Below are 21,436 nucleotides of genomic sequence, written 5' to 3' on the forward strand. Positions count from 1 at the left end.
AATAAATTATTAAAAAAGGAGCCATAAATCACATTTCTAAAGGTTACAATTATCATTTGAATGTAAATGATCTGATATCTGCATCACACAGAGTTGTAAAAAAAAAGGGTTAGAATAACTAACTGGTCACAAGACTAAAGGGGGCGGGCAACAACATGATAACTTTGAATATAAATAGAACGACGTGCAAGACTCCACTGTGGGTGAAAGGGTCGACGTGGTTCTCGCAGGACAACTATCTGCTCTCAATGTAAGTCATGTCTAATTGTTTACAATTTTCAGTTTTATTCTGCAACATTATACATGTACTGTGTAACGTGTTTTTCCTCTTAAGATAATAAAGTGCATCCCTAAATCTGCACCAGATCATCAGTATGGAGACATCCAGCACAACGTAAGAACTGTGCGGAAATGTGCATGCATGAACTGTAATTCTTAGCATGTTCCTTCTCGCAAAGCATACATTATTGGTCGCGGAACAAGTTGAAGTCCCTTTTTGTTGTTTCTTGTCAGTGTCCTGCCTGTCTTTGGCCTGGGCTCCATGGCACAGTCAGCTGGGCTAGTGGAGATTGCCGTCAGGCTGTGTTTAAACCAACGTAAACAACTCTGTCCTCACGTTTGGGTGCCCATCCTGAAGCCTCTGCGGTCCTGCATCCGCCCCGCACTTTCAAAACACGTATCCTCTGACATCCTACAAGACTTCTCCACTCGGCTGCTCTCAAGTTCCTTTGAGGACTCGGATGATGAGGATATATTGGCCCCAGTCAAGAACAAGCGCGTGGTTTTCGCCGACTCCAAAGGATGGTCCTTGGCAGAGGTTCGAGTCTTCTCTAATGAGGAGGAGCACGCCGACCTGGACCCGCTGCCATCCCTGCAGGGTCTGTGGAGCATGACGGAGGATGGTTACAGCTGTACGGTCAGCACCTGCTGCCCAGGAACACAGCTCACACTCGGCTTCCCGCAGCCCTCTGCTAATTTCCAGGCCTTCCGTGCCAAGCTCGCTGAGAGCATGGTCACGCTGGAGAACTGCACGGTCACCGAGCAAGCCCTCAGAGGCACCGTCCGAGTCCGAAACGTCAGCTTTCAAAAAGATGTGCGTGTGCGCATCACTTTTGACTCATGGCAAAGCTACAGAGATGTGCCCTGCACGTACCTGCAGCAGCGCTTCGGAGGGCCGCACACAGACATCTTCGAGTTTGACATCGCCGTACCTAAAGTGCTCGATGCAAAGAGGAAGATAGAATTCTGCTTAAGCTATTCGCCAGGAGAACATGGTGACACCTTTTGGGACAATAACAATGGACAGAACTACACGATCGATGTGTGCGTGAAGTCACATCTTTGTCACAACAGATAAAGAGGTGTAAGAGTTGGTTACTTTTCAAACAAAGTAGTTTTATTGTATGTGTTGTTTCACTGTGACTCTTATCTTATTTGATTTAGTGAATACCAATTAGTGTCCTTTAATTGCCACCAATCTACAGAATTATTTAAGTCAACTCTCACTCGTTGTCCATTCTTTGCCGCTGAGTAACAGTGCAGAGGGATGCCTTTTGCTTTGGGCATCTCTGGGATTCCCAAGAAGGTCAGAGATTACTAGGCAGGGACAAATGTTAGGCTCGCAGCAACATAGAAGCTAATCTTAGCTCAGTGTAGTTTAGATACACTGTTACTGATTACTGGAGGCTTTGTGCTCCCATTGTCACATCTGCAACACCATGGTAGCAGTACTTTAATAACAATAAAAAACAAACATTTTCAGACAAACTACAGTGTAGCAAAGACAAAATGAACAACAACAAGCCACATCATCTTTGTTTCTTCCATTTCCATGCATGCGTAATGCAAACATCAATCTGAAATGATACCACTGTTAGCACCATGACAGACAGCCGAGGGTTAGATAATGCCAAGCGTTCAGCTGTTGACTCACCTGGCACAACTCAAAAATTCAGATTTTTTTTTTTTATGACCACTACTCCTCATATTACTGAAGTAGAACTTTCAAAGTCCAACACAATTTATAGTTGACTTCATATTATTAGTTGTAAAACTAAAATAGAGTAAAAACTACAGTACTCACCCTTTTCAAGATAATGATAGAGAGGAAAGCAGGGAAATATATTAGTTATTGCTGGGATTAGTGTATTTCATTTTAAAGTAAAGTATTAAATTAATGTACCGTATTTTTCGGACTATAAGTCGCAGTTTTTTTCATAGTTTGGCCGGCGGTGCGACTTATACTCAGGAGCGACTTATGTGTGAAATTGTTAACACATTACCGTAAAATATCAAATAATATTATTAAGATCATTCACGTAAGAGACTAGACGTATAAGATTTTATGGGATTTAGCGATTAGGAGTGACAGATTGTTTGGTAAACATATAGCATGTTCTATATGTTATAGTTATTTGAATGACTCTTACCGTAATATGTTACGTTAACATACCAGGCACGTTCTCAGTTGGTTATTTATGCCTCATATAACGTACACTTATTCAGCCTGTTGTTCACTATTCTTTATTTATTTTAAATTGCCTTTCAAATGTCTATTCTTGGTGTTGGGTTTTATCAAATACATTTCCCCAAAAAATGCGACTTATACTCCAGTGCGACTTATACATGTTTTTTTCCTTCTTTATTATGCATTTTCGGCCGGTGCGACTTATACTCCGGAGCGACTTATACGCTGAAAAATACGGTACGTGTTTGAGGTCTTTAGAGTTAGTCATTATTTGGGACTGATATGTTTTGCTTATTATTTACAAAGCAGCAAGATAGGTTCTTGTCTCAATAAGTTACTACTTATATGGTATCACCCTTTTGACAATTTTACAAAAAACACAGAAAATGTAAAACGCACTCACTGAGCTGAGGTCCTTGACGGTTTACAGAAAAGTTACTTTAAACTCTAAATTTAACAGATTTTTGCGTTTGAGTTTGGAGGTTCCACTTACATTTTTTTTTTTTTTTTTTTTTTTTTTGTGGTTCCACTTACAATGTACTTTTTTAAAGGAAAATCCCATTTTTTTAAATTTTGCATATCCACAAAACTAATGTGAGACAAAAACAGGTCTTTCCTTTTCTGTGTGTTCTAAATAGTGAAAAACTGCTAGTAGGAGGCGGCTAATAATGCAGGTAAATTGTACAGTATTTTGCTCATTTTAAGCTTTACCATATTTCTTTCCTGGGTGCATTGATTTTTACAACAAACGCTACCTTCACCAACAACATAGTGAACACTTTCTGTGTATAATACCACAAATGGCAGAATTGGTTAGATCTTTGGAGTGTTGTCATGTAGCACTATTGCCTAACTTTGCAAATAAAGACATAAAACAGTGACTTGCAATGTCCGGTCTCACAGCGATGTTTGTATTGTTCAGCATTTTTGCTCTCCTTGAGCTGCTAAATTTGAAATACTTCTTAATCCTAGCGATGGTGCGATGGTTTTATGCTGTGTTTCATTTGTTAAGAGCCATATAGAATCAAGTTGGTAGCCTGTGGATTTTCAAAGTTGACCAACTTCTCGTCGAGGTAATACAACCTTCTACAGTACCTTATGACGGATTAATGACTCATAATCTAACATTACCTTTTCTTAACTCAAAAGCAATACAGCAGTTAGCTATAAATGTTAACCCTAAATCTAAATGTTAAATTTAAAAGTTGAATCTAATGTGTTACAATTAAATGTTAATATGATTGTTACATATAAAAGCTAACTAAAAAATAAATGATAACTATAATTATTAACCTAAATATAAATGTTAAATTTAAATTTAAATGTTGACTATAATTTTAAATGGTAAATATAAATGTTGACTCTAAATGTAAATATTAAATCTAATTGTTAAATTTAAATGTTAAATCTTAATATAAATGTAGTTCAATCTAAATGTTATATAAATGGTAACCCTAAATCTAAATGTTAAATTTTAATTTTAATCTAAACGTTAACTCTAAATCTCAATGTCAAATATAAATGTTAACTAAATCTGATTGTTGAATTTAAATGTTAACCCTAAATCTAAATGTTAAATTAGAAGTTGAATCTAATTGTTACAATTAAATGTAAATATAATTGTTACGTATAAATGCTAACTCTAAATGTAAATGAGAACTCTAAATATTAACCTAAATATGAATGTTTACTTTAAATTGAAATGTTGACTATAAAGGTAAATGTTAACTCTAAATGTAAGTGTTGAATCTAAATATGTTAACTAAATATAATTGTTGAATTTAAATGTAACATCTCAATTTAAATGTTAAATCTTAATATAAATGTTAAATTTAAAAGTTGAATCTAATTGTTACAATTAAATATAAATATAATTGTTACATATAAATGCTAACTCTAAATGTACATTTTAACTCTAAATATTAACCTAAATATGAATGTTAAGTTTAAATTTAAATGTTGACTATATATTTAAATGTTAACTCAAAATGTAAATGTTACATTGAAATGGTAAATATAAATGTTGACTCTAAATGTAAATGTTAAATCTAAATATAAATGTTGGATTTAAATGTTACATCTGAATATGAATGTTGGATTTAAATGTTACATCTGAATATAAATATTGAATCTAAATATAAATGATGAATCTAAATCCACATTTGACCCGAACTGCTTTACTTTTGTTTTATTGATACTCTTTTAGATCTTAACTTTTAGTTACTTTCCTTCCTGATTTTACCTAAACTCTGTTGTTATTGTGGCTGTTATATGTTTTATATATATATATATATGTATATATATATATATATATATATATATATATATGTTTTTATATATATATATATGTATATATATATATATATAACATTGTTTGTATTGTAGTGCCGTCTGTCGCCTACGTTGGTGAGCCAAAGACAATTTTCCACTTCTGTGGCCATCCATCCATCCATCCATCCATCTTCTTCCGCTTATCCGAGGTCGGGTCGCGGGGGCAGCAGCCTAAGCAGGGAAACCCAGACTTCCCTCTCACCAGCTACTTCGTCAAGCTCTTCCCGGGGGATCCCGAGGCATTCTCAGGTCAGCTGGGAGATATACTGTAGTCTTCCCAACGTGTCCTGGGTCTTCCCCGCGGCCTCCTACCGGTCGGACGTGCCCTAAACACCTCCCTAGGGAGGCGTTCGGGTGGCATCCTGACCAGATGCCCGAACTACCTTACCTGGCTCCTCTCGATGTGGAGGAGCAGCGGCTTTACTTTGAGCTCCTCCCGGATGGCAGAGCTTCTCACAATAAAGATGTATTCTATTCTTAACTATTCTATTCTGTTCTAAATGTAAATGTAACATTTAAAAGCTAAATCTAATTGTTAAAATGAATGGTAAATATACATGTTGAATCTAATTATAAATGTTTAATCTAAACATAAATGTTAAGTACATATATAAATGTTGAATCTAAATCAAAATGTTAAATCTAAAAGTCTCACCAAGTGTAAAGCTAAATATTTAGAAAATATGCAAACAGACATGCCCACATATTTGACTGTAACTGGTGGTTTTTGGATGGTATTTTAGTAGATCGTATCCCCACTACCTGCATTGTTAGCTGCCTTGTACAAGCAGTTTTTCACTATTCATAACGCACAGGTACGGGAACGACGTGGGATTGTGGATGATTCCCCCCAAAAAGTGCAGTTTTCCTTTAAGCTGCCAAAAATGTTGTGTCCAGTTCATACAGTTTGGTACCTCCACAGTAGTCACTAACTAAAAAAATATATAATAGCATTCTTTAGTGTTTTTAACAGCTGTGTGTGTAAATAGAATGTATAGTGTTGTAGCTGCCCACGATGGAGGTACACTATATTGCCAAACGTATTTGGCCACCCATCCAAATGATCAGAATCAGGTGTCCTAATCACTTGGCCCGGCCACAGGTGTATAAAATCTGGACTCTAGAGCTTTGGAAACACATTCTCTGGAGTGATGAATCACGCTTTTCCATCTGGCAATCTGATGGATGAGTCTGGGTTTGGAAGTTGCCAGGAGAACCGTACATTTCGGACTGCATTGTGCCGAGTGTGAAATTTGGTGGAGGCGGAATTATGGTGTGGGGTTGTTTTTCCAGGAGTTGGTCTTGGCACCCTAGTTCCAGTGAAAGGAACTTTGAATGCTCCAGGATACCAAAATATTTTGGCTAATTCCATGCTCCCAACCTTGTGGGAACAATTTGGAGCGGGCCCCTTCCTCTTCCAACATGACTGTGCACCATACTTGCCAACCTTGAGACCTTCGAATTCGGGAGATTCGGGGGGGTATATTGTAGCCCGGAAGAGATTCTGTGTATTTGTTCTGTTGTGTTTATGTTGTGTTACGGTGCGGATGTTCTCCCGAAATGTGTTTGTCATTCTTGTTTGGTGTGGGTTCACAGTGTGGCGCATATTAGTAACAGTGTTAAAGTTGTTTATACGGCCACCCTCAGTGTGACCTGTATGGCTGTTGATCAAGTATGTCTTGCAGTCACTTTCGTGTGTATGCAGAAGCCGCATACATCATGTGACACGCTGTTTGTATGGTGAAAAAGTGGACGCGTCGACAGGTTGTAGAGGACGTTAAAGGCAGAGCCATCACGGCACGCCCTTAATATTGTTGTCCGGGTGAAAATCGGGAGAATGGTTGCCCCAGGAGATTTTCGGGAGGGGCACTGAAATTCGGGAGTCTCCCGGAAAAATCGGGAGGGTTGGCAAGTATGCTGTGCACCAGTGCACAAAGCAAGGTCCATAAAGACATGGATGACACAGTCCGGTGTGGATGAACTTGACTGGCCTGAACCCGATAGAACACCTTTGGGATGAATTAGAACAGAGACTGAGAGCCAGGCTTTCTCGACCAACATCAGTGTGTGACCTCACCCTCCCAGAAGAGTTGAAGCTGTAATAGTTGCAAAAGGTGGACCGACATCATATTGAACCTTATGGGTTAGGAATGGGATGGCACTTCAAGTTCATATGTGAGCCAAGGCAGGTGGCTAAATACTTTTGGCAATATAGTGTATGTGAGATATAATTGTATTGGATTCTATTCTAGCCTGGGAGGGAGGGGAAAGGAAAGCATCATGCACACTCGCCCTTGAGGTGGTGGGTGTTTCTCCTCTGGGTTTTGGCCTACACATAATGATGTCTCTCAGCACTGGATCTTGTCTAACGGCCGACGCTGATGTTGCACACTTTACAGCTCGGGTCTTTCTTGGCGTTGGCCGTGGTCAAACTCATGAGCTGATGGTGTCCGCTGATTTGCTCCACCGTACCCTCATCCAAACTGACCGGCTCGGTAAAAAGCACCTCCAGGATGACATCACTGGCGTGGCAGTAGAGCGGCTCCTCCCCCGGCCTCTGGGGAGCGCTGTACGTCAAGAAGGGGTTGCTGGCCAAGTCCAGCAAGGGGAGACGGCTTCTGCAGAAGTGGTCTCCCTCTGAGCCCACTGGGGCCAGCACCACAACCACGTAGTGGTAGGCTGTATACATGCAGTAGAAGTCTGCAAAATACAAGGAGATGTTGGGGTTGAGCAGGTGTCCGGCCGGGATCTGGAAGCGCAGAGGGCCGTACGGGGAGTCCTTGGGGGGGAGGCCGGTGTCAAACTCAGTATTGCAGCTAAAGAAGACTCCTTGTAGCTTGCCATTGATCGGAGAACCATGACTCCCACTGGTGTCTTTAAGGGCTGGTCGCATGGAACCCCCACACTCCTTTCTAATCAGCCCAGTGACAGAGAAAACCAACTATTACCATTACTGTATTGTATTCAACAATGAGCTGCACCACTTACCTGACGCAGTCAAAGTAATCTGAATGCTGGTTGCGATAAAACACGGAGAATTTCAATAGCCTTCCCGCGGAGCCTTTGGCCTTGTCGAGAAGCTGCTGGAGGTGTTCTACGGCGTAGTCTGCAGAGTTAAAAGGAAATCCATAATCATTCCCCTGCTTTCAAATGCTAATGACCCGACGCTGAAAGAGAATTGTGGGGTTTTTTTTTTTAATAACTCGAGCTGCTCGGGGCATACATTAGCATCACTTTATCCATCAGACGTCTCACCTCCTGTGCAGAACTCCACCACTTGGCTCCACTCCGACACAAGGTAGTCGCCGTCAGACTGTCGAACCGCCGTCTGCACAGCGACACAGTACTCTGTGCGGGGGCTCAGAAACCAGTGTCCCCTCACCGCCATGGGGAGGGGCACGGCCTTCGCCACCAGTTTGGTCGGAACATCCTGGAGGATGGAAGAAAAACATTAAAGTGCCACTGATAGTCACACACACACTAGGTGTGGTGAAATTACCCTCTGCGTTTGACCCATCCCCTTGTTCCACCCCCTGGGAGGTGAGGGGAGCAGTGAGCAGCAGCGGTGGCTGCGCTCGGGAATCATTTTGGTGATTTAACCCCCAAATTCCAACCCTTGATGCTGAGTACTGATCTCAGGGCGGGTACTCTAACCACAAGACCACTGAGCAGGATAACTGGATGTTATTTCATGTATTCATGAATTTTTTTTAACCACTTAACATGGTCAGTGTCACAGGTGAGCCGGTGCTTATTTGGGGGCAAGAAATGGGTCAGCATTAAAGACAAACCATAGACAAGTGTCAAAACTCAAAGCCAAAAGGCCAGATCTGGCCCACCGCATCATGTTATGTGGACCGTGAAAGACTGGAAATAATGCATTTCATCTTTATTGCTCAATTTTCTTTTGCATGTAATGGGGTAGATCAGGGGCCTCCAAACTACGGCCCGTGGGCCAGTTACGACCCGCTAGCGTCCAAAATCCGGCCTTTGTTTAGTCAAGAGTAAAAAAAATATATATATATATATTTTTATATAATATAATAAAAACAAAAACAAAAAAAAATATATATATATATATACATATATTTTTTTTTATTATATATTTTTTAATCCATCCCATTAATCCCCAAACTAAGGCCAAAAACTAGCGTCCAAAATCCGGCCCGCGTTTAGTCAAGAGTAAAAAAAAATATATATATATATATTTATTTTATTTTTTTTATTATTATTATTATTATTTTTTTTATATAATATAATTTAAATATATATATATATATATATATTTTTTTTTTTAAATTATTATATATTTTTTAATCCATCCCATTATATAATATAATAAAAACAAAAACAAAACAAAAAAAATATATATATATACATATATTTTTTTTATTATATATTTTTTAATCTATCCCATTAGTCCCCAAACTAAGGCCAAAAACTAGCGTCCAAAATCCGGCCCGCGTTTAGTCAAGAGTAAAATATATATATATATATATATACATATATATATATATATATATATATATATATATATATATATATATATATATATATTTTATTTTTTTTTTATTTTTTTTTTTATTATTATTTTTTTTTTATATAATATAATTTAAAAATATATATATATATATATTTTTTTTTTTTTTATTATTATATATTTTTTAATCTATCCCATTAGTCCCCAAACTACGGCCCGCGGGCCAGATACGGCTCGCCAGCGTCCAAAATCTAGTCTGCGGATAGTCCTGAGTAAAAAAATAAAATAAATAAATATATATATATTTATATATATATATAAACTGTATATACTACGGTATTTTTTTCTATACTTTTATGTCATATTTTCAGAATGTGTTTATTTTATTTTTGGCCAAAGTAAGACAAAGAAAATAATTTGAAGTTGTCTTATTTTTTAGTTTTAATGCCATGATTTTCCATGCGGCCCCTGAGCTAAAACGAGTTGGACACCCCTGATGTACAGTATTACAGTATATGTAACAGCTGCAGCAAAAAAAGGGCAGCTTAAAATAGAGAGTACCGGTAGATCCAGCAGACATTATAAACAAAGATAGGTACTGTAGCTAACGTAGAAACGGTTGGACAAATTTAAAAAAAAACTTGAGACTTCCTGCGGGCCGGATTTTGGGATGCTGGCGAGCCGTAGTTTGGAGACCCCTGGGCTTCATTGTTAGCTGACGTTTGCTAATGTTTATTTGCCATTTTGAATGCATTAAACAAAATAAAATCCTATGTGTTCTTGTCTTACGTAGGGATTGCGGATGATAGGCAAAATAAATAAAAGAAGTGCAGTTCCCCTTTGATAATGATCTAGTATTCAAAAGAGTTCTAACATTTTTTTGTTTTCTAAAACAAATACCTAATTAAGGGTTGTCCCAATTCAACATTTTCACTTGCGATGCAATACCAATATCAGAGCCTTGAGTATTGGCCAATACTGATATTAATACAAGTACGTTCTTTTATCATTTTATAGTGTGGAATAATAGAAAAGGTTGACTCAAGTGAAATTTGTCAGAGAAAAATGGCAGGTATGAAAAACACTAACCTATTTATTATTAACTTTTTAAAATGGTCTTATGCTGTCTATGAAGTTGAAGTGGGGTGGTCTTTTTTTTTTTTTTTTTTGCTGACACCTAGTGGCCACAATAATTGATTAAGGTAAGCATATGATGCAACAAGTTGAACGGTGCGGACACTTTTGTTACTGGACGCCTTGTAATTTGCTTCTGCCTTGGAGACTTTGTACGTGTAAGTAGTATGCAACTATAATTATTTGATACTTATTTATATGAACAAATGTATTTTAGACTGCAGTATTGTGCAATTAAGAAACTTAATACATTTGTTTAGCTTGTGTGCTGAACGGTTGTGTTGCTGCTATAGCCTACAATGTTTACCTAAATGACTTCACTAAAATAGAAGACCTACCTTGTGTACATATTGGAGGACATTTAGATGTTAACTGGCTGTCCAGCTTTGCATAAGTTAACGCACTGCAGGAGTGCTTGTATCGGAGATTTTACGCGCAAGTCGATACTATCCAATATTTATTTATATCGTTGTTTTTTTTGCTGATATCAGCCCAATAGCTGACGTAAGTATCAGATCGGGACACTCCTAACATAAATATCTGCTTGTCGCATTGACTTATGAGTGCAAAGCAAGTTATATATATGGGGACGGCGTGGTGGTAGAGTGGCCGTGCCAGCAACCTGGGGGTTCCTGGTTCAATCCCCACCTTCTCCCAACCTCGTCACGTCCGTTGTGTCCTTGAGCAAGACACTTCGCCCTTGCTCAGTGTGTGAATGTGTGTGTGAAAGGGTGAATGTGGAAATAGTGTCAAAGCGCTTTGAGTACCTTGAAGGTAGAAAAGTGCTATACAAGTACAACCCATTTAATTTGACCATTTATCCATCAGTAAAAAATAAACTAAATATGATGTGATTTAGTGTTGTCCCGATACCAAATTATTTCAATACTTTTCGGTATTTTTTGGTACTTTTCTAAATAAAGGGGACCACAAAAAATGGCATTATTGGCTTTATTTTAACACAAAATCTTAGGGTACATTAAACATATGTTTCTTATTGCAAGTTTGTCCTTAAATAAAATAGTGAACATACAAGACTACTTGTCTTTTAGTAGTAAGTAAGCAAACAAAGGCTCCTAGTTTAGTCTGCTGACGTATGTGTCATTTTCTATTCTATTATTTTGATTTAAAAAATTATTAAGGACAAGTGGTAGAAAATTAACTATTAATCTTATTGTTCATTTACTGTTAATATCTACTTATTTTGTCTTTTAACATGTTCTATCTACACGTCTGTTAAAATGTAATAATAATTTATTCTTCTGTTGTTTGGATACTTTACATTAGTTTTGGATGATACCACAAATTTGGGTATCAATCGGATACCAAGTAGTTACAGGATCATACATTGGTCATATTCAAAGTCCTCATGTGTCCAGGGACATATTTCCTGAGTTTATAAACATAATATACATTTTTTTTAAAAACAGTATAGTATCGAATATGATTCATTAGTATCGCGGTACTATACTAATACCGGTATACCGTACAACCCTAATGTGATTATACATTTATATTTATATAGCCATAACTGTGATGTGGTCCTCATTGAAAACCAGTTTGACACCCCTGCTCGAGGTATCTCCTTACTGTGAGGCACATCTCCATCTTGCTGCCCCATTTACATTTCAAAGGGAATTCAAAAAGTACTTGTTGAATCAACCCTTTTCTCTCCATAGGTTTTGCATTATGACACTATATTTATCCACTTCAAAGCCAAGCGACTGTAACTAGGAGACATGTAATCAAATCAGCTGCGTTGTTTTGGGCTCAGGCCTAATACTCCCAGGGTGTATAACCATAGCAACGCTGATGATGTAACTTTGTACCCTTTATTCTCCATTCAGGAAGATGAAGACAAACCCTGCATTGACTTTTCTAAAAAAAATAAGATTTTCTCGTAGTAAATTGCTTTTTGGTGTGAGATGAGATGCCAACGAAAGAAAAAAAATCGAAGCCTATAATATTATTGTGGCGTGTCATAGCAATCGCGGACATCATGCGAACATGAATTGCAGATTAAGTCCAATATTTTGGGTTCCAATTGATGTTAGGGCTGGGAAAACAAACAGTGACATGTCGCATATTCCAGCAACTGATGAGCTGAGGCAAAGCTATTTTCTTTCTATTTGTGTGAAATAGTGTTGTCACGGTACCGATATTTTTCTGTACTTTTCTATATAAAGAGGACCACAAAAATGGCATTATTGGCTTTATTTTAACAACAAATCTTAGGGTACATTAAACATATCTTTCTTATTGCAAGTTTGTCCTTAAATAAAATAGTGAACATACAAGACAACTTGTCTTTTAATAGTAAGTAAGTAAACAAAGGCTCCTAATTAGTCTGCTGACATATGCAGTAACATATTGTGTCATTTATCATTCTATTATTTTGTCAACATTATTAAGGACAAGTGGTAGAAAATGAATTATTAATCTACTTGTTCATTTACTGTTAATATCTGCTTACTTTCTCTTAACATGTTCTGTCTACACGTCTGTTAAATTGTAGTAATCACTTATTCTTCTGTTGTTTGATACTTTACATTAGTTTTGGATGATACCACAAATTTGGGTATCAATCCGATACCAAGTCGTTACAGGATCATACATTAGTCATATTCAAAGTCCTCATGTGTCCAGGGACATATTTCCTTCTTTCTTTCTTTCTTTAGTTTATTACGAACATGAACACACTTACGACATAATACATCACACAATGTCATATCATTCACTTTACATCATGTCCGAAAAGGAGTAGGAAGAAGCAAAGCTTATTTAATCCTACCCCTTTCCCACTTCTGAGCGTTTACAAATATATACATCATTTACTGACTTTTTTATAATAGAATCTGTGAAGTAGTATATACAACAGTTTTGTAATATGTAATTAATTAATTCAGTCATTATTATTCCTGAGTTTATAAACATAATATGATTTTTTTAAAACTGAAAGAAGATGTGATGCCAAATAATATCGACGTAATCATAGTAGTATCGACTAGATACGCTACTATACTTGGTATCATTACAGTGGATGTCGGGTGTAGATCCACCAATGGCGTTTGTTTACATGTTGACGCCGGTGAGCTACGGTGTGTAGTGAAGCATGTTTAGCTATTCCTCGTCCTGCAGGGATGATACTTGTAAGAAACGTACTTTATTTGTTGCCATGGAGACGAGGATTAGTGATTTAGAAGTAGCTAAAACACTGCCGACTGGGGCTGGACTTTAGCCGCTAGCTGGCTCGTCATGTCTTAAAGCACCTCTTCCTGAGGGCGTTTCAGTGTTATAACTTCACCTTTATCATTAGTTTTTAAGCCAAAATGTATCTGTTCTCCCTTTTCTGTCTACACACATTGTCTGTTTGTAAGTACTCTGTGATTGTGCACTGCCGAACATGCTCGTCTGCTCGTAAACCAGCAATGACACGGCGTGACGCCGACAGGGGGTTTGGGGGGGTGGTACTTTTCAGAGGCGGTATAGTACCGAATATGATTCATTAGTATCGTGGTACTATACTAATACCGGTATACCATACAACACTAGTGTGAAACGTAATGATCTCTATCAGGTAGCCATGTGATCGCCAGTGTCTGTCCGTTAGTTCGTTAGTTAGCAACAAATTTGAATCATATTCGGGACTATACCGCCTCTGAAAAGTACTGGTCCCCAGTCTGCAGTGTTTTTAGCTCAGTGGTTCTTAACCTTGTTGGAGGTACCGAACCCCACCAGTTTCATATGCGCATTCACCGAACCCGAATCGTAATCATAAAATGATGTTGTCATAGTAAAGAAATACTAATAAAGATATACGTATTTTCAAAACAGAAAGTTACAGTAATGTACACATAATCCCATGTTTACATCTCATTGTGCAACATGTGAATGTTTTAGTGGGAACTAAATGCGATATCTGAAAGGGGTACACATTATTTCCAAAGCAGGACCCCCACCCAGACATATAATGCTAGTACACAGTTCATGAAAAACAATATGGTATAGTCATTGTAAGTGGGCCAAAACACTTACCGGTATATAAGAACATAATCTCATGGAAATGACTGCTGTTGATTACAATAATAAAACATTGAACTTGTTATTTAGTCAGGTTTGGGACAGGTGTGCTGCAGGTGTGACCACAGTGTGCATGTGCATGTCTGACGTCGCTCACATGTGCTCCACTGAATGCTCAAGGAGTTTTGGCGTTTGCTCACACATATGGAAAATTAGAGGGAACATTGTTTGGGGGTATCCATAATACGCCGACAGGGAGAAGTTTTTGTTTACACGATGAGTCAGGTGTGTCTTGACCTCCACGGCGGAGGCTCTGCCGAACCCCTGAGGCCGTCTCACCGAACCCCTAGGGTTCGATCGAACCCAGGTTAAGAACCACTGTTTTAGCTACTTCTAAATCACTAATCCTCACCGCCATGGCGACAAATAAAGTATGTTTCTTACAAGTATCAGCCCTGCAGGACGAGGAATAGCTAAACATGCTTCACTACACACCGTAGCTCACTGGCTTCAAAATGTAAACAAACGCCATTAGTGGATCTACACCTAACATCCACTGTAATGATACCAAGTACAGGCACGTATCTAGTCGTTACTACTATTATTACGTCATTATTTTTTAGCATCACAAAATCTTTTTTAGTTTTTTTAAATGTATATTATGTTTATAAACTCAGGATGTATGTCCCTGGACACATGAGGACTTTGAATATGACCAATGTATGATCCTGTAACGACTTGGTATCGGACTGATTTGATTTGTGGTATCATCCAAAACTAATGTAAAGCATCCAAACAACAGAAGAATAAGTGATTATTACATTTTAACAGAAGTGTAGATAGAACATGTTAAAATAGAAAGTAAGCGGATATTAACAGTAAATTAACAAGAAGATTAATAATTCATTGTCCTTAATAATGTTGACAAAATAATAGAATGGAAAGCATGCTATGTCAGCAGCTAAATTAGGAGCCTTTGTTTGTTTACTTACTAATGAAAGACAAGTTGTCTTGTATGTTCACTATTTTATTTAAGGACAAACTTGCAATAAGAAACATATGTTTAATGTACTGTAAGATTTTTTGTTAAAATAAAGCCAATAATGCCATTCTTTGTGGTCCCCTTTATTTAGAAATGTACCGAAAAGTATCGAAATAATTTGGTATCGGGACAACACTAAATCACATCATATTTATATGTTTATATGTATATTTATATGATATGTTTAATGTACTGTAAGATTTTTTTTGTTAAAATAAAGCCAATAATGCAATTTTATGTGATCCCCTTTATTTAGAAAAGTACCAAAAAGTATCAAAATCATTTTGGTACCGGTACCAAAATATTGATATCGGGACAACACTAGTCCGAAGTGTACCCCTTCTCTTGCCCAAAGTCAGCTGGGCTAGGCTGTGGTTCATGACCCTGTACATGATAAATGGTGCAACATGAATGGATGGATAATGTCTGACTCAAAGCCACTCGGTGCAGAATTGAAGCCGCCTTCACTCTGTGATCATTCAGGCAGTGCAAGTCAGACTGCGGATAGAAAGCAGCTTGCAGCTAAAATCAATACAATTTAGGAGTAATCGACTGTCGAAAGTCTCCATTGTGTTGACGCCAAATGAGTTAAGAGTGCGCATTGGGAGTGATGAACACAATAATGGTCTGTGTTGAATGTGTATTTGTAAGTGCTTCAAAAAAAAAAAGAAAAGGTCCAGGTGAGTCACTCACATGCCTGCAGCTGTGGACTGCACTTGTTTTTCCTTTTGCTTCAATTGGAAGTGACTGAGAGGGCGCAACCGCTGTGTTCTGTGCTCAGATTAGTGTGGAATGTCCGTAACCTCAGCAGACCTCACAGAAGCACACATTTACTGTCTTATTTTTATCCTATTTATCGTGTATCCCAACTGGGCTAAATTGGGCTTTTATTTGGTTTGGTTTGCTGTTGTGGTTTTTATATTGTATTTGCACTACAGCATTTCTTTTCAACTGGTGGCCCAGGGGCCTAATCCGGTCCGGAATGACACCATACCGCATACTTGCCAACCTTGAGACCTCCAATTTCGGGAGGTGGGGGGTGGGGGGGTTAAGAGTGGAGGAGTATATTGACAGCTAGAATTCACCAAGTCAAGTATTTCATATATATATATATATATATATATATATATATATATATATATATATATATATATATAGGAATATAACATAACTTGGCTTCTGAGAGCGTCAAAATGTAATGAATAAAATGTTAAAGTTGTTGATAAACAAGCAATTATTTTAATAATTAAATATGGTCATTTTAAATGAATTATTATGATCATTTAAAATTCATTATTTCAAATATGTTTATTTTAATGTATAATTCTATGGCTGTAAGGAGTCAGAAAAAATAAAAATAAAAATATAATTAATTTTGATGTTTTTAGCAAAATATAGTAAAAATGTTTTTTGTTTTTTTTAATGAATATATATATTTATTTTTAGGAAAGATAAACATAATAATACAATTTATCTCTAGTCTGGATGATTCAGTTCTTGTCACCCTGTTGTCCTCCCGTCATGAAAAAAGGCTGTCCTCACTCAGGTCGCATAGAGCTGGAGGGGGCGTGGCTTCCAGCTCCGGCTGAAATTCGGGAGATTTTCGGGAGCATATTTGTCTCGGGAGGTTTTCGGGAGAGGCACTGAATTTCGGGAGTCTCCTGGAAAATTCGGGAGGGTTGGCAAGTATGCCATACCGGCCCCCGAGTTCAGATTAAAACTTGGGAGACAAACATTTCTGCAGCAAATTCCTAAAAACACGAGAGTGCTCGTGATGTATCGAGGAACTTGGACCACTGTGAACTCATCGGCAGATCCTTGCATTGACATTTTAATCTTGCTAGCAAATCTGGGGTTCAAGCTTATGATTGACATAACTGAGGCGTTCCTCAAGGCACGGTTTTAAGTCCTCTTTTTTTGGCAGTTCCACATTTCTTTTCTAAAGTGATTAATGTGACCAAGGCGTTGCTGTAGCTTGTTTACTTTAGATGTCAGTGGTCATTTGTTCAAATTATTTAGTTATACTAGTGGTGTTCCTCACGGTTCTATTTTAGGTCCTCTCTTTTTTACATCCTTTGGGCTATTCAACAGGTGGCCTGCGATTTCGGTTAAAAAAAACCTGTGATATACAGGATAATTGTTTTACTCTGTTTCTCTATTTATTCTATCACATATACAAACCCAAAACCAGTGAAGTTGGTACGTTGTGTAAATCGTAAATAGAAACAGAATACAATGATTTCCAAATCATTTTCAACCTATATTTAATTGAAAAGACTGCAAAGACAAGATACTTAACGTTCAAATTAGAAAACGTTTTTATTACTTGCAAATATTAGCTCATTTGGAATTTGATGCCTGCAACATGTTTCGAAAAAGCTGGCACAAGTGGCAAAAAAGACTGAGAAAGTTGAGGAATGCTCATCAAACACTTATTTGGAACATCCCACAGGTGAACAGGCTAATTGGGAACAGGTGGGTGTCATGATTGGGTATAAAAGCAGCTTCCATGAAATGCTAAATCATTCACAAACAAGGATGGAGCGAGGGTCACTACTTTGTTAACAAATGCGTGAGCAAATTGTCGAACAGTTTAAGAACAACATTTCTCAACCAGCTATTGCAAGGAATTTAGGGATTTTACAATCTAAGGTCTGTAATATCATCAAAAGGTTCAGAGAATCTGGAGCAATCACTGCACGTAAGCGATGATATTACGGACCTTCGATCCCTCAGGTGGTTCTGCATCAAAAAGCGACATCAGTGTGTAAAGGATATCACCACATGGGCTCAGGAACACTTCAGAAAACCACTGTCAGTAACTACAGTTTGTCGCTACATCTGTAAGTGCAAGTTAAAACTCTACTATGCAAAGCGAAAGCCATTTATCAACAACACCCAGAAACACCGCTGGCTTCGCTTGGCCCTGAGCTCATCTAAGATGGACTGATGCAAAGTGTAAAAGTGTTCTGTGGTCTGACGAGTCCACATTTCAAATTGTTTTTGAAAACTGTGGACGTCGTGTCCTCCGGAACAAAGAGGAAAAGAACCATCCGGATTGTTATAGGCGCAAAGTTCAAAAGCCAGCATCTGTGATGGTATGGGGGTGTATTAGTGCCCTAGGCATGGGTAACTTACACATCTGTGAAGACACCAACATATGTTGCCATACAAGCAACGTTATCATGGACGCCCCTGCTTATTTCAGCAAGACAATGCCAAGCCAGTGTGGCTTCATAGTAAAAGAGTGCAGGTACTAGACTGGTCTGTCTGTAGTCCAGACCTGCCTCCCAGTGAAAATGTGTGGCGCAATATGAAGCGTAAAATACAACGGAGACACCCGGACTGTTGAACAACTTAAGCTGTACATCAAGCAAGAATGGGAAAGAATTCCACCTGAAAAGCTTCAAAAATTGGTCTCCTCAGTTCCCAAACATTTACTGAGTGTTGTTAAAAGGAAAGGCCATGTAACACAGTGGTAAAAATGCCCCTGTGCCAACTTTTTTGCAATGTGTTTGTCATGTCTGTATTATCATGTTTTGTTTTAAGTCATGTTTTGTTTAGTTTCTGTCTTTTCACTCCCTTGTCTGGTCACCATAGCAACCATTAGTTTTCACCTGTCACGTCACGCACCTGTTTCACGTTTTGAATCACGCACCTGCTTTCACTAATCATGTCCATAGTATTTAAGTTCATTCATTTTCTGTTGTTCGGCCTGACGACCTCACACCACATGTATGCTCTGTCCATTTTTTCATGTCCATGTTCACGCTGCTCCTTTTTTGTCCATGCCAAGTAAGTTTTCTTTATTCAAGCCATAGTTTGCAAGTGTTGTTTAATTGTTCATAGTTTATTCTCCGCCACTGTGCGCGCCTTTTGTTTGATCCTTTTTTTTGTATTTATAGTCTTTAAATAAATATGTACCTTAATTCCCGTCTCGCCCGTGCCAACTTTCCGTTGCATCCCGGAAAAGCACACACCCAGGACCAAGTCTTGACATTAGGTCGTCAGCAGACCCGCTTTTCCGCAAGTAAGTTGGCCGAGTTGGACAATGCGGATGAAGCTTCTTGGGAGGTGCTGCGCGCCATGGAGGCAGAGACGCTGCGCTTTTCCCCCAGGGAGCGCAGGGGGATGATGTGGGGGAATGAAGGCAAGCTGGTGCCGATCGGCGCGTCGCTCCCGTCCCGGAAACGTCGCCAAGGACGGGGAAAAACTTCCTCGAGCCAGCAGGACACGCCGCTCCCACAAGCCCCGCCCCTTCCGGGCGGAAGCAAGCAGCAGTCTGCCCGGCTTCCCCATGATGACATCACAGACCAGGATTTTTTTTTCAATACTTTTTCTTTAAATCACCCGCCTCCAGCTAAAAACTCTAATGCCATGTCTTTGATAAAACATTATCAAAACATGTTTTTAGAAATCAGGTCTAGTCAGTCACAGCCATCCCAATTTCATGCCCCGCCCCCCAAGACTCATGCCCCGCCCCCCAAGACTCAAGTCCCGCCCCCGTCACAATTTTTTTCTTTTTTCCGCCCACACAACCCCAGGTGGGGGATAAAGAAAAATATTGTGGCCAAAATAAAGGGGAAATTTCTGCCCTCCCCCGCCCACCCCTACAGAGATTTCCAGACCGCAGGGAGCGCGTCTGGTATCCGCCCCTTGAGGGGGGGGGCTGGGGTCGGGAGCTGTGTAGGTGGGGTGGCTCTGCATCACCATGTCAAGCCACAGCCTCCAGCACGACCGCCCTCACCAGTCTTCCGACCCATCAAGCCACAGCCTCCAGCACGACCGCCCTCACCAGTCTTCCGACCCGTCAAGCCACAGCCTCCAGCACGACCGCCCTCACCAGTCTTCCGACCCGTCAAGCCACAGCCTCCAGCACGACCGCCCTCACCAGTCTTCCGACCTGCCAAGCCGCAACCCCCAGCTAAGCCACCTCCACCTGCTCCAAGGCTAGCTCCACGGCTAGCACCAGTCGCAGCTCCACGGCTAGCACCTGTCGCTGCACCTGTTGCCGCACCAAGGCTAGCACCAGCTCTACCACGCCAAGTTCCACGGCAGACTCCAGTACCCGCACCACGCCTAGCAGCATCATGCCAAGCTCCGGTACCAGCTCCACGCCGCCAAGCACTGCCAAGCCAAGACCAAGCACTGCCAAGCCAAGTCCAAGACCCTCCACGCCAAGTCCAAGACCCTCCACGCCAAGTCCAAGACCAAGACCCTCCACGCCAAGTCCAAGACCAAGACCCTCCACGCCAAGTCCAAGTCCAAAACCAAGACCTTACATGCCAAGTCCAAGACCAAGACCCTCCACGCCAAGTCCAAGACCAAGACCCTCCACGCCAAGACCAAGACCAAGACCCACCACGCCAAGCTCCGGTACCAGCTCCACGACGCCAAGTGCCGCCAGTCGCAGCTCAACGACGCCAAGTGCCGCCAGTCGCAGCTCAACGACGCCAAGACCAAGACCCGCCATGCCAAGACCAAGACCCGCCATGCCAAGACCAAGACCCGCCATGCCAAGACCAAGACCCGCCATGCCAAGACCAAGACCTGCCATGCCAAGACCAAGACCCACGCCAAGACCAAGACCTATACCAAGACCCACGCCGAGCTTCGCCGCCTGACGCGCCACGCCGAGCTTCGCCGCCTGACTCACCACGCCAAGCCACGCCTGCCACGATGACGACGCGCCTGCCTCCTCGTCGGCCACGGATATGGCCGCTACCTGGTCGCCCGCCACGCCAAGTGCGCCCACCTCCCAGTCGGCCACGAATGTGGCCATTCCCTGGGCGCCCGCCTCGCCTGCTGCAGCGGCGTTCCACTCGCCGCCGCCACCTAACTCTGCCCCGGTGGATACGGGGACACGTGGTCTGGCGACCCACCGCCATGTCCCCCTCCCGCCCTCCCATGACTTTTGTTAAGTTTTTTTTTCTTGGACATCTGGTATCTGTCCTTAAGGGAG

General features: G+C 40.1%; 2 protein-coding genes across 2 annotated transcripts in view; one reads left to right on the plus strand and one right to left on the minus strand.

Annotated features, from left to right (window-relative positions):
• Positions 1–13: 13 nt before the first annotated feature.
• On the plus strand, positions 14–3,095 carry ppp1r3c2b (protein phosphatase 1 regulatory subunit 3C2, duplicate b). Its single transcript, XM_061986238.1, has 3 exons — positions 14–250; positions 335–394; positions 514–3,095. Exons 2-3 carry the CDS (start codon positions 375–377, stop codon positions 1,355–1,357), a joined length of 864 nt encoding a protein of 287 aa, XP_061842222.1. The 5' UTR covers positions 14–250; positions 335–374; the 3' UTR covers positions 1,358–3,095.
• A 2,337-nt stretch (positions 3,096–5,432) lies between these two features.
• Positions 5,433–21,436, minus strand: part of LOC133623179 (phytanoyl-CoA hydroxylase-interacting protein) — a 32,279-nt gene continuing 16,275 nt past the window's right edge. Inside the window, exons 3-5 of the mRNA XM_061986240.1 lie at positions 8,054–8,228; positions 7,787–7,904; positions 5,433–7,710 (exon numbers count right to left, since the gene is read on the minus strand). Coding sequence (XP_061842224.1) covers positions 7,164–7,710; positions 7,787–7,904; positions 8,054–8,228 — 840 coding nt within the window. The 3' untranslated portion in view covers positions 5,433–7,163. The remainder of the gene's footprint in view (positions 7,711–7,786; positions 7,905–8,053; positions 8,229–21,436) is intronic.

This window comes from Nerophis lumbriciformis, linkage group LG12 (genome assembly GCF_033978685.3).
Source record: "Nerophis lumbriciformis linkage group LG12, RoL_Nlum_v2.1, whole genome shotgun sequence".
Classification (NCBI taxonomy): domain Eukaryota; kingdom Metazoa; phylum Chordata; class Actinopteri; order Syngnathiformes; family Syngnathidae; genus Nerophis; species Nerophis lumbriciformis.